The sequence below is a fragment of the Camelus dromedarius genome, chromosome 31 (genome assembly GCF_036321535.1).
Source record: "Camelus dromedarius isolate mCamDro1 chromosome 31, mCamDro1.pat, whole genome shotgun sequence".
NCBI lineage: Eukaryota > Metazoa > Chordata > Mammalia > Artiodactyla > Camelidae > Camelus > Camelus dromedarius.
Window position 1 is genome coordinate 5,529,346 of NC_087466.1, and position 13,735 is coordinate 5,543,080.

Below are 13,735 nucleotides of genomic sequence, written 5' to 3' on the forward strand. Positions count from 1 at the left end.
TGCTCCAATCCTCAGGCAGATCAGTCCTACTTTCTCTAGTCTTTGCTCAGCATCTGGGCCTGTGTGACCAAGATGAACTCAGCCCTGCCCTCGTGGACCTCACAGCAGGACAGGAGACAGAAAAGTAAACAGGCAGTTAGATAGAGTGTTGTATGGGAGAAATTTGGGGGAGCAGGGAGGACAAGGGGAGGCATCTAGCCCAGTGGAGCTTGGGTGAGTGTGTCACACAGAAGTGAAGTCCAAGTTGAGAACAGCAGAAGGAACAGGAAGTGGCCAGGCCTGAGCTAAGTGTTCCCAGGGGACAGAGGACAGAGCAGGCGTGTCTGAGGAGCCCACAGAGGTTGTGTGCAGATTGCAGGGGCCTGAGGGGAAGGGGTCTGGTGGAAGGGGAGTTAGGCCATACAGATGAGCTGAAGGCAAGCAGATCTGTATGGCCTGGCATGGCCCTCACTGAGAAGTTTGGGGTCAGCCCTGCAGGCACTTGGGAGCCGTGGAAGGGTGTGAAGCAGAGGGTGACATGGTCACTTTCGTACTTTAGGAAAACTCAGTCCCACACAGGAAGGAGCAGGGACTGGCCTGGGACCTCCGCGAGACCCAGGGGCCATGAGGACACTGTTTTTGGCCTCCAGCATGGCTAATGCGGTTTGGATTAGAAGTGGAGTGAGGGAGTCTAGGGCAACTCCCAGACGGCTGGCTTGGCCATGCCCTGGGTAGTAGAGACGGAGGAGGGACCAGGAGGAGTGGGCCCAAGGGTGGCTTTTGGTAGCTGGGGTAGGTTGCTCAGTCCTGCCTCAGGGACACCCTGTGGGCCCCCAGCCTTTGCAGAAGCCCGCCACTGGTTGGACAGGAATCCCAGTGGTAGTACCCCCACCAGGTCCTCCTCCTGGGGGTCAGTGCAGAGGAGGAGCTGCTGGCTCGTCCAAACCCCATGTCCTGGGACACTCTGGTGCAAGCCCCTGGCCCTGTCTTTAGGCAGAGCTGCTTTCTGCTAAGGGGCAGGTACTGGGTTCTGAGGCTAGTGTGGCTGTGGTCTGGCCTGTATCCTCATGCAGCCCAGGTGCCTGTGATGCCCACTGGGTGCAGCCCAGACAGCCCCTGGCAGAAGCCATGTGGTCAGATGCTGGGGAAGGACTGAGAAACGATGCTGCCTCAGAGCTGGGGAGGAGAGAGGGCTATGGTCCCTGGGAGAGAGGCTCCTTAACACGTCCTCGCAGGGATGAGACGCGGACTGCCTACATCCTCCAGGCGGTTGAGAGTGCATGGGAAGGGGTGGACCGAAGGAAAGCCACCGATGCCAAAGACTCACCGGCAGCTGAGAATCCTAATGGGGTCATGGAGATGGCAGAGCCAGCTGGTGGGATGTCATCACTTCCTAACTCGGAGGAAGAGGAGGTGTGTGCCAGGAGCCCCATTTCCCCTGCTTCCCCTGCCCCTCCAGGCCCCTCTGAGAGGCAGGGGCAGCGGGAAACCTCCCGTCTTTGTTCTTGCTCTCAGGGAAAAGGGTTTTTTGACGGCCTTGTGCTGCTGGGCAGGTCTGCACTGCCTCTCGAGAGTTCTGCACTGAGAGTGTGCTGGGCAGGGTGTGAGGAAAGCAGGTTGCTTAGGTGTCAAAGCCTCCATTTCCCCTCCACGAAAAGAAGCAATGGGGCTTTTTCCATGTGAAATCACTGGCGCTCTCCTCTAAACAGATCACGGTGGAGCTTCTTTGGTTGCAGCTGGGAGCAGTGCCTGGTCCCAGTGCTCGGCTCCCCGGAAGCCCCTCTGTGGGGCCTCAGGGCTCCACTGAGCCAGAGTGGAAACCTCTGACCTAGTGCTTTCACTCCAGGCTTTTCCAGAACTCACCATCGCCAAGCCCGTGGCTGTACTGATTGGCCACGGAGCCCAGGATTCTTCCCTGCGTGTCGGGAAGCAACATGACATGGGGATTAAGACCGCACAGTTTCTGGGGTCAGGCAGCTCAGGCGTGTGTTCTGGATCTGCCACCCACCAGCTGTGTCACCTTAGGCATGTCCCTCACCGGTAAGGTGCGGGTAGCCGCTGTCCCCACCTCCATGTGGTTGTGGGATGCCCAGAGCTGCCACGTGGAGCGAGCGCTCTGAGCCTGGCTGGCCCTCCATGCTGCTGTTCTTCCTGTTAGACCCATAGGGCCCTGGCACGTGACAGCCCCTTCCACCTTTGCCCCCTTTTCCCCTTGTGGCTTCTTATCTCAGACTTGGAATTTATTGGTTTTTTAATCTGTGAATTTCTTTAAATGAAAAAGCAGTATATAAACTGAATCCCTCTTATTGAAAAGATGACAAAAGGCAGCATCTCCACATGGTCTATGTCTGGTGGTTGCCATTCCCCTTGGGCATCAGTCATCAACTTGTCAGAGTGGGAAAAGGACCTGATTCCTGGAAGCCACGGCTGTTTATGGAGAGCCTAGTCCATGCCAGGGACTGTGCTCTGTGCTTTATGTGCATTTTCTCTTTGAACCATTGGAAACAACCCCATGAGGAGGATGGTAGTATGCTCGTTTTATAAGGAGGGACCTGAGGATCAGAGAGGGAAAGTGCCTTGCCCAAAGTCACACAGCCAGAAGTAGCTCAGCCCCCTTTTTCACAGGGGAGGAAATGGAGGCTCAGAGAGACTTAACTGACTTGGCTAGGGTTCCTCGGCCAGTAGGGGCAGGGCTAGGGCTCAAACCAGTGCTGTTGGAGGTCTGTCGGCCTGCCACTCTGGCCTAGCCTTCCCCTCCTTCACTCTGGCTCTACCCGCAGTGCATGGGGGCAGCCGCTGCCCTAGGCCCTGCCATGTGCGGCGTGGAGCTGGACTCACTCATCTCCCAAGTGAAGGACCTGCTGCCAGACCTCGGCGAGGGCTTCATCCTGGCCTGCCTGGAGCACTACGGCTATGACCCGGAGCAGGTCATCAACAACATCCTGGAGGGGCGGCTGGCCCCTGCCCTCAGCCAGCTGGACCGCAGCCTAGACAGGTGAGAGAGGCAGGTGGGAGGAGGTGCCTGGCTCTCTGCCTGCCTTGGGGCCCTTGTCAGGGATCCTTCCTAGTCCCTCTGCCTCCCACTCTTCTGTCCCTCGTGTCCCAGTGACCAGCTTGTTTTCTCTTCCCCCCATCAGTATCTCCCAGCCATGGAAGCTAATGTCCTCTTTGGGGAAACAGAAACCTCAGGCCCCCAGGAGGCTCTCACATGCCCCCTGCAGGGCAGAGAGCAGGCACCACCGGACATCACAGGGATGTGACAGAGGGGTCACAGGCCTTCAGAGCTCTGAAGTCGCTGGCCTACCCTGTGATTGCCACCTTCCCAGTAGATTCCTGAGGGAGGACAGCCAAAGCTTCTCACTTCATTGACACCCACCCTTCCTGGGTTGGGCCCACTTCTTTTCTGAAGGCCTTCAGGGGGGGCAGCAGAAATGAGTGCATGAATGGCTGTTTCTTCCATGAAGAAATGATGTTTATTGAATGAATGAATGAAGTTAGCTCTGCCTTTGGACAAGTTCCTTAGCCTCTGTGTGCCCATTTTACAGATGCGGACACTGAGGCACAAAGAACTTGCACGACCTCTGACTGTCTATCTCATAGGGCTGTTGTGCACATCAGATGAGGGAGGGAGACTTTCAAAAACAGAAAGGAAACCTGTGTGACTGGCAGGTGGGACTGAGGGACCCTAGGTGTGGGGTGGCTGCACGCCCAGGCAGGGGCCAGATTGGGCAGGTTTTTAGGCTGTGTTCCAGGTGGGGTGCAGGTAGGCATCCACTGGCCAGGCCCCCTGAAATGGATTTCTGTGCCACCCCCCAGGCAGGTGAAGCCGGACCCAACGCCCCTGCTGACGTCTCGTCACAACGTCTTCCAGAATGACGAGTTTGACGTGTTCAGCAGGGACTCGGTGGACCTGAGCCGGGTGCACAAGGGCAAGAGGTGAGTGCAGTGGACTGGAGGGCTCCAGGGACCCACGTCTGCAAGTGCAGAGAGAAAGCGAGCGAAATTCAAGGCCCCCATCTTTATGGAACTGGCCACGGAGCTTCAGCTTGGGGCTCTCCCTGCAGCTGGGACCTGTGTGCTCCCAACAACCAGTCTCAGGCTGGCTCTCTACTGATCCTGCTTTAGGCTCTAACTCCACACACGGAGGTTGTTAGTCCTTCTTGTTGACAGGATAAGGCCAGAGAGACCAAAACCAGCCCCTCATCACTTCTTACATCTTTAAAGGCTTCCATCACCAAAACTCTGGATGGGAGAGCTGGGCATTGCTTCCTAGCAGCTGCTTCTTGACCTGAATTTCTCTGTTATGTGACAGGATGAGAAAATGAAGGACCTGTACTGAGTGAGCTTTTCAGAAGTGAACATATTCTGTTTTAAGGCCTTTCTACTTATTTTTAGTTTATGTCCTTCTTACTTTTCTGGCATTGAAAAGTCCATTCGTGATTTATTCATTTATTCAACAAATATTTGCCTGGTGCCTCTAGGCCCTGGATTTATTAGGTGCTGGGGATGTGGTGGGGAGTGAAACAGACATGGTCCCTGCCCATGTGGAGTCTGCACTAATCAACTTGGCAAACAAGCAACATAAAACTGCAGATAAAACAGATTCGATGAGGTGGCGGTGCACAGGCTTTGAAGCCTCTAGTCGGGGCTTCCATCCAGGGAGAAGGGCTCCTCGGAGAAAATGACATGGGACTGTTTGTAGAAGGTCAGGGAAGGGTCAGTTCTGTAAAGGGAGAAGGAGACGCTTTCCAAGCAGAGTGAATAGCAGAGGCATTGGCCCCAAGGCCTCGGGGAGCATGGCAAGGGTCCCCAGCCAACATATTTTGTGTTTTGGAAAGCACATCTGGCTTTGGAATGGAAGCCCTTTGCAGGGACTGAGAGTCACCAGCCATGGTGGAGAGGATGAGACATTGACAGCCCTCTGTTCGTCCCCCAGAGTTCTCCTGAGTGGGGTTGGTTCGTGGAATTCAGAAATCTGGGAACTGCTGGGCAAGTGCAGACTATCCTTTAGGCCGTGAAGTTCAGAGAGGGGAGGGGACCTGCCCCATTCTTGTGAAAGGAGCCCCAGTAGCAGAAGCACAAGCTGCTTCCCCTTCCCAGGGCCGCCCAGTGCTGGAAGTGCGGCTGGCTGAGGGCTTGGGGACCAGCCCAGGGCAATTGTAAAGCCATCTGGCTGGCTGGACGGGAAGCATTTGCAAACTGCTTAGTCATACACATTGCGACATCCCCGGATCCCAGGCTGGAGATGTTATCCCGTATCAGTGGCCGCTGTTCCAGGCCAGAATGACCCTGCTGTGGGGAGAGGGGCAGACAAAGAGGGCTGTACCCCTGCTCGAAGGGCGCGCCAGGCTGCCTGGCAGAGAGACTGGGTAGCAAATGTTTACTGAACTCGTGCTGTGTGGCCCAAGGGTTGGGGATTGCAAAGAGGCAAAGCCTCTGTTCGTGTGTTCGTTATTTATTGATTCATTCAGCAAATATTTATTAAGCGATTTGCTATCACCAGATTTGCTATCCTCTGCTAGAGACCAGGGAGACAAGGTGAGCAGGGCACCTGAGCCTCGCCCTCCAATGGCACAGAGACCATGGGAAAGACTTAGACCCATTAAACAGTGACAGAGCTGGGATGGGACATAGAGGGACCTCAGTGGGGACACTTGTCCTGATCTGGGCAGGGTGGAGGGACTCAGGGCCCTTAGCCCTGCCTTCACAGAGCACATGAGAAATTAAGTAGCACAAGGCAGATCACCCTTGAGTTAAAACATATGACTGTCGTTAAACCAGATTGGATGCAGTCAGGGACTCAAGTAACAAGGAACTCTGTTCCCTTGGGTGATAGGGAGTCACCAGGTAGGGCAGCCTGGGCTTGACTGACCTGTGGTACAGCCACATCATGAGATCCTTTCCATCTGGGAACTGGCTCCATCAAGGCCGCTGGGTGGCTGCAGCTGTTTCAGCTGTGACCTCCAGAAATGACCAGGAGACTTTTCCCAGAGGCCTCCAGATTCCCCTCACATCTCACTGGGGAACTGGGTCCCAGGGCTGAGGTCCAGGGTTCCAGGAGAAGGGAGAAGGGGAGGAAGACCTGAACAGAGTGAAGGTCTGTTAGGAGTAAGGGTCAGGCTTTCCCTGAAAGTGTGGTTGTTGGGTAGACACTAAGCACATGTGCTACAGATACACAGCTAGATGAAGGCAGTGTGTTTAAGGTGGGGTCCCCTGACTCCTGTGAACTGAACAGTGGTACCCTGGGAGATAATGTGTTATTTCTCAAAATGGTTCTATTGCCAAAAATGTCTGTGTACTCTGTGCCCTTTGGAGAGCTATAGGTCACATCAGCATGTTAAAGGCTCTGATAAGTCCTGTGGTAAAACAAATAGGATTCATTCCACTGAGCTTAGCAGGTGCTAGGTCCACTTCTACTCATCTTCTAATTTCATCCTCACATCACCCCTGGGAGGCAGAACCATGTCTTGGCAAGGATGAGGGGATTCCTACGATCACACAGCTCAGAAGTAGCTGAGCAGACGTGAGTTAGAGCCCTGTGTTCTGGCCCTGGCTCTGCTGGTCAAAGCTGGGTGACCTTGGGAATATTACTCTGCCTCTCTGGATCCCCTGAGTCCTCACGTGGAAAAGGAGAGGTTTATTTGCCTCTGCAGGCCCTGTAGAAGTTTAAAGGTGGGTGTCACCCAACTAAGGGCCAGTTTGAGTTAGGCTTTGAAGGAGAGGCTGGAGGTAGTGAGGCAGGGAAAGGTGGCCAGGCCCACGTGTTCCCTGGGCTTGCTGCCATCTTGTAGGCGGTCGAGTAAGCAGCCTGTTCCAAAGACAGTCTCCAAAGCTGCTTGATTGACGTTCTAGCCCCTCAGGTGGATCCTTTCCTGGCTGGTTTTGCCCCTGATTTTCTTGTCCTTCCTGGTTCCAAATGAGGTCATGGGGCCAAAGCCACACCTTCCTGGATGGGGTATCCAGGGCACCAGGCTCCTCTGTCCTTACCTGTATTCTCTCCTAGGACCCAGCTGGGGCAGGTGCAGTTTGGCAGGCTCCTCCATCTGGTCTTGCCAGGGAGTCACATAACCAGAGGCCACACAGTGTGAAAGAACCTCCCTCCTGCCCAGAGTGGGGACTGGGTAGACCGGGAGCCGTGGGATGTGGCAGAAGGAACGGTGACAGCTCTCATTCATCCTCAGTCCCCTGGCCCAGCACAAGGCCCGGCACCTAGGAGGCCCTCAGGAAATGCGTGCTGATTGAATGGATGTGCTTCTGCCAGTGGCACCAACCACCTGGACAAGCTTGGCCCCTTTCATGTCCTCTCTGCCTCTTTGCTCTCCAGCCCTCAACGTGGCAAGGAGAGCCAGCAAAGGGCCGAGGCCTGATTCCTCAGGTGGAAAAGGAGAGGTCACAGGCCCCCTCTTCTGGTGTGATGTGAAAGGTTCCCATGGACTGAGATTTTCCCCTGGTCCTAATCGGATGTCTCCACACCATAGAGCCTCCATTACCCCAGCTAGGCTCCCCGCCCCGAGTTTACTTCTGCTTTCTCAGTGTTTCCAGGGCATGCCCGCCTTCTCTGTGCACATTTCTGCTCTTGGCCTGTCACCCCACGAGACTGAGTTCCATGAGGGCAAATCTACATCTTACTCTTTTCTGAATCTCTCCCCGGCCCAGCCTTAGCATCCTGCCAAGCACATAGTAGGTCTTTAATAAAAACTGTCAAAGGAAGCCAGATCCTCACCTACCACAGGGGGACTGCAGTTCTGACCTGCCCCAGGCTCCCTGGCAGACAGCCCGCCAGACCCAGGCACCTGCCCCTCCCTGCACCAAAAGCCAGTTAATAGAAGATTTTTATGGACACTACGGGCTTTGTGTCTCTTCTTTTTTTTTTTTTTTTTTTTCCCACTACCCTTGATACATTCCAGAGGCCCGATTTCACAGCTAAGCTGGATTTTCTTGCCTGGCATCTCGTATTGATTTTTCCCCTGCAGGGCTAGAAACTACATTCCAGAGGCTTGAACGTCTGGCAGGCCGGCTTTTTCTACAGATCTGCAGAGCCACGAGTCAAGAGGCCTGAGTCCCCACCAGAGCTGCGCTGCAGCTCGCTGGGTTCCCAAACCGTCCCTCCCCTGCCTCCGAGTTTCCTCACCTGTGATATGACAGGAGTGAGACTTTCAGACCTTTTCTTGCCATGCAGTCTGGACGATTGCCCCGCAGAACAGACAAAGGGCCGCTGTGCTCCATCAGGGGTGAGAGGAAGAGTCCAGGACCCCTCCTGGCCCCTCATACCCGAGGTCCCCTAGGGTTCCTCTGAGCTTGGTAGGAAATCTACCCTGTGGCCTTGATCTTTCTTAAAAAATTTGTTTTTAAGTGGAGGTACTGGGGATTGAACCTAGGACCTCATGTGTGCTAAGCATGTGCTCTACCACTGTGCTATTACCCTCTCCCTGCTCTTTCTAAAATTTTTGTGTTTTAAAAGATTGGGATCACCTCAGGCCCCCTATGGGAGTAACCAGTCAGTGGTTGGGGGGCTTACTAGCCCTCTCTCTGTGCCTTTACATACATAGATAGATGTGTGCCCGCAGGATCGGGCAGCTGGTCTGGTTTGCTTTCTGCTTTTTATACAGATGGGATCATACTGTGTGCCTTTTCCTATGCTCGCTTTTCTCCTGAAGAATGTCTTAGAATTCTTTCTCCATTGGCAGAAACAGATCGCCGTCATTCTTAAGAGCTGCTGCCCAGCGTTCTGTAGTCCGGATGTGGCCCAGGTCCTTTGGCCATTTCCCTCGTCGTGGACAGGAGTTACTCTCCACTTTCCTCTGTTAAAACAACGCTGAGAAGAAAATCCCCAGTCTGACCCCTTTGTGCACATGGCCAGCACTTCTCCAGGGCAGACGCCTCTAAGAGGAGTTCCCTGGCCGATGGGTGGGCAGTTGCCCCTGGGATGCCCTCCAAAGCGGCTAGACACCCCTTCCGGAGCTTGATCTCAGCTGTGCAGCCCGAAGCGGGGAGAAGTGAGCTGTGGTCTCTCAGACTCTTGTGCTGACCCCCTCTTCCCACGCCTTCCAAGCCTGATGGTTTTCCCTGTCTCTCCTCGCTGTCCCCTCGACGCCAGGAAGGGAGAGAACACGCGGAGCCTGGTGAACGACAAGCGGGAGGTGCTGGCGCAGCGGCAGCGCTATGAGCAGTACAGTGTGGTGCTGGAGGAGGTAGGTGACCCGGGCCCGCCGGCCCTGCTGGGCGGGGAGACCGGCCAGCCCCGGGCCCCTCTCAGCCCCGCTTCTGCCGGTGCAGGTGCCGCTGCAGCCGGGTGAGGGCTCGCCTTACCACGGCGACGACTACGAGGACGAGTATGATGACACATATGACGGCAACCAGGTGGGCGCCAACGATGCTGACTCGGACGATGAGCTCATCAGCCGCAGGTGAGGCTGGAGGGATGGGGCAGAGCGGCCCTCCCATAGGCTCTTGTTGATACGGGGTGGGCGGGGAAGCCAAGGCCCAAACCCAGGCCTCCTGACTCCACCCCCAGCCAACCTCTGTGCCAGCTGGTCCAACCTACCCTGTGAGTGAGTCAGCAGTTATTTGGTCTCATGCAGGAGTTTTACATTTTTCTTCTTAATTGTGGAAAACTTTTCCCAGGGGAATCTTATGGAGCTCGCTCAGTTCCCCAGTAAAAGCAGAGCTGCCCTGACTAGAGAGGACTGGAGACCCCCCATGGCCCCAGCTCAGCCTCTTCTAGGCCCCCTGCGTCAGACCCTGGGACCCTCGCAGAATCCAGGGGCTGGAGCAAAGCTGGCTTCAAAAGTGCTTTGATTTTTCCCCACCTCCCAAGCCCTGGCGGCCCCTCTTATCCAGCAGGATTCCCTCCGCCCTGCGGCTCTCTCTCCAGGTTTAATCTAGTCTTTGATTTCACTTTCTCTCTAAACCCTCAGGCCCTTCACCATCCCTCAGGTGCTGAGAACCAAAGTGCCCGGAGAAGGGCAGGAAGAGGACGAGGACGAGGAGGAGGCTGAGGATGAGGCCCCCAAGGTACCTCATTGGCAGGTGGCAGATGGAAGTGGGGGGTATAATTCTGAGGGGCGAATCAGGAGCTGCTCCCCAACTCCTTGCATCTGGCCTTGAGGCAGGTCCAGAACCACTGCCCAGGGTGGGAGCAGGGGGTCCCTTTGAGCCCAGGATGTCTGCTCGGAGAGCTGCTGGCTTAGAATCCACCTCTGCTGCCCTATGAGGGCCCAGGGGATGGATCACAGGCTGGGTCTTTGAGCTGCTGGGTTCATTAGGCCCAGGAGCCTGGGGGCCGGGAAAGGGGGCAGCTGTCGACCTCCATGCCCGGGTTGGCAATTCTTAAAATTAGAGAGGCATTAGAGCCCAGAGGGCCCTTTGGAGGTCATCTGGGATGGCGGGTTTGAAAAATTCTAGTTTTTAGCCGCGAAACTTTTTCTTCAAATGAAATCTTTTTTTTTTTTTTCAAATGAAATCTTAACTAGAACCTCATATAAAACAGACAGAAGCAGTGCTGCCCAGGTTGAGTGGGGCAGCAGCCGGCGACCCCTGGATCCCTCAAGCACTCCTGCCAGGGTGACAAATTCAGATGTGTCCAGGGCCAGGCCACCAACATAATGAGTAGCAAGGCCTGACAGAAACGCTCCCTTCTAGGGCCTCACCCTGCTGCGCTGTGGCATCCCCCACTCCTGGCCTGGGGGCATCACCAGATGGGGCCAAGGACAGCCTCACCACAGCTTAGGGAAATGGGGCAGCTCATTCTTTTCTCCCCTCCTCTCCACAGCCCGACCATTTTGTGCAGGACCCTGCGGTGCTGCGGGAGAAAGCAGAAGCCAGGCGCATGGCCTTCCTGGCCAGGAAAGGGTGAGCATTTGAAGAACTGTTTTGGTGGGAGGGAACCCATCTGGGAAAAGCCCAGCCAGTCATCCCAGAAGCCCACATATAAACCCCAAGTGCTTTATGTGTGTTAATTGAGCTCTGGCAACAAACCTATGAAGTAGCTACTATGATCATTACCCTCATTTTACAGGTGAGGAAACTGAGGCCAAGACATGTTAAGTAACCTGCCAATGGTCACACAGCTAGAGGTGGTAGAGCAAAGATTGAGTCCAGGTGGTCTAGCTCTGGGGTCCACACTTGTAACCATTACTTGTTAGACACTACAAGGGGTTTATCCCCCAGTGTGGGAACACGATGTGTTACAGCTGGCTGGTGTCAGACTGTAAAACGTGGGAGAGCTCAGACACACAGGCAGATACGCATACATCCTTTATGGCTGACACAGGCGTGATAGGGACAGGGGCATATGAGCTGGGACCTTAAAAGTGGAAAATGTGCAAAGGACTTTGTCATGTGAGGGCAAAAAGGCAAGAAAGCTCAGGGTGGTCAAAGGGATCTTTGGAGGAGACCTGGGAACAGGTATCAGAGACCCCTCTAATTCACCCCCTTGTCTTCCCCATGGGGCCAAGGACCTGCCCCAGGTCCCTCCTCCACTTAAGGCCAACCCAGGGGTGGTAGCCCAGTCCCCTGCCCTGGCCCTGAGACTCTCACGGCACTGCCCACTGGATGCAGGGGCCCTCGCCAAGGGGGAGGGCATTGGATCTCATTCTGAAGGCAGTGGGGAGCCCCAGAAGTTTGTTGGACAGAGAACAAAGCAACTCTGATTTCTGATCCATCCCAGCCCCCTGAGCACAGAGCTCTGGGCACCCCCAGCAGTTGAGATGGTCTGAAGAGGCCCTAGGTCATATCTGAATGCACTTGGTCTTTGGAGGTCACCAAGCAAGGCCCTGAGGTGTAGAGCAGGAGTCTTAGCTCACCCGTAGCATGTGGCCCTGGATGGAGAAGGTAGGGGATCCATCCCCAAGCCCTCCTCCTCTCCTTGTTGTGGGCTGCGGTCAGCCCACTAGCTGGTCAACCCTCACAGCTTAGCCAGGGGCCCATCTGGAGGCAAGGCAGCAGGCATGGGGCTGGCGGGAGCCCCCTGCCAGGCTGCATTTCTTCTCCCACCAGAAGCTGGGACATGGGTGTCCTGGCCCGTGGGACAGGGCTGTGTCCTCTCCCAGGGACCTCCAAGGACAGCGATGGGCTCTTCCCATCAGGGCCTCCACTGGCTGATGGGTTCTTCCAAGGTGGGTTGTTCCTCTCTCAGGTACCGGCATGACAGCTCGGGGGCGGTGGCCGGCAGCCCCCGGGGTCAAGGACAGAGCCGGGAGACAACGCAGGAACGCAGGAAGAAGGAAGCCAACAAGGCGACTCGAGCCAACCACAACCGGAGAACCATGGCCGACCGCAAAAGAAGCAAAGGCATGATTCCGTCCTGAGGCTGCTGCGCCAGGGCCAGCCGGGCCTGCGAGGCTGAGTTACTGCTGCCTGGGTCCTCCTCACCAGTTGGCCCCCTGCTGGGGCCCCAAGTTCAAGTCCTCCTCTCAATAGCCTCAGCTTTGCCGCCCCTGAGAAGGCTGCCTCCTCATCCACCAGCCAGCCGTGAGCGCCTTCCTGCAGAACACACAGTGCCTTATCCCACGGCGGAGGAACCCATGGGGCCGGCGAGCAGGTGAAAGGGACGGGGACAGAGCCCCTAGGCAGGCCCCCCCCCAAGCCTCGTGCAGCAAGACACCACCTCCCTTTCTCCCTGGACGGCAGGAAACCTGTATATTCAAAAACAAAAAACAAACAAAAAAGGCCTGCGAATAAAGTTTTTGACCCTTTGAAGGAGTGATCCCTGATGGGCCCGCCACCTGCTCCCCGTGTCCTGTTTCTTCAGTGACAGCTGCCATTGGGAGAGGAAGCAGGCGGGACCATGCCCTTTTCATCAGCCTTTCGTGCTTGCCTCTCATTTCAACCCCTCCTGATCCCACTCTGCCTTGCTGTGTGGCCCTGAGAACATCACTCCCTTCTCTGAGCCTCCGGTCCCCGCCTGTGGAAGGAGGGGCTGAGGGTATGAGGTCCTGCAGTCCTTTCCGTTATCTGGTTCAGTCCCCATGACCGCCACCCTAGGAGGTAGGTACTGTTTTCAGCCCCATAGTACAGATGAGGAAGGCGAGGCACTGAGAACTGAAGGTCCCAGGCCCCAGACAGGAGGTGGGAGAACAGAGGTTGGACGCTCAGTGCCTTCTCTGTACCCTGGCCTCTATAGGGCCCTAGACCCCATGGGTGGTGTTGTCTCCATCTCATAGCTGGCCTGAGGACAGTTGGCCAGCAGCAGAGCCAGTGCCAGAACTCAGCGCCTCCTGGTTGCACATACACTCCATTAAATCTTCCCAAATCAAGGGCCCAGAGACAGGAAGAAGCAAATGAGGATGTCACTGCCAAGCCCCGCTGAAGCGAGTGGGACTTGGGCCTTATTCCTCAAAACCCCCTCCCAGGCATGGCCAACCAGCTCTTAGCGTGGCCACAGCTGCCGGGGCCCCAATTCCTGGGCCATCTAGAATGTGGCCGAGCTGTGGCAGATCAGCAGTGGGGCATTTGCTGGGCTGATTCCCGCCCAGCCTGGCCCAGAGTCCATCAGCGGAAGCCAGGGTCCCTGCCCAGCTGGACCTTGACAGATCACCTTAGACGCTAGTACAATTGATTTGCACGTGGTTAGGGTGAGCCTCTGAAGCAGCGAGGCAGACATGCACTTGACGAATTGGTTTTGTTAGGTCAGCCCGCACAAGTGGAAATCAATAGCAATTCCTCTGTGTCGCACCAGTCCTCTCGGCATGTTTGAGTTGCAGAGCAGATGTGGGGGTGGTGTCCTCCCCTCGCGCTGTCAGATTAGCTGAGATCA

The 13,735-nt window shown here is 55.8% G+C and overlaps 1 protein-coding gene across 8 annotated transcripts in view; it reads left to right on the forward strand.

Annotated features, from left to right (window-relative positions):
- Positions 1–12,678, forward strand: part of ASCC2 (activating signal cointegrator 1 complex subunit 2) — a 35,467-nt gene extending 22,789 nt beyond the window's left edge. For all 8 annotated transcript variants that reach the window (XM_031443029.2, XM_031443033.2, XM_031443030.2 and 5 more), the window contains 8 exons: positions 1,215–1,392; positions 2,760–2,974; positions 3,796–3,915; positions 9,077–9,170; positions 9,256–9,386; positions 9,897–9,993; positions 10,751–10,830; positions 12,116–12,678. In XM_031443029.2, coding sequence (XP_031298889.2) covers positions 1,215–1,392; positions 2,760–2,974; positions 3,796–3,915; positions 9,077–9,170; positions 9,256–9,386; positions 9,897–9,993; positions 10,751–10,830; positions 12,116–12,287 — 1,087 coding nt within the window. In that variant the 3' untranslated portion in view covers positions 12,288–12,678. The remainder of the gene's footprint in view (positions 1–1,214; positions 1,393–2,759; positions 2,975–3,795; positions 3,916–9,076; positions 9,171–9,255; positions 9,387–9,896; positions 9,994–10,750; positions 10,831–12,115) is intronic.
- Positions 12,679–13,735: the final 1,057 nt, after the last annotated feature.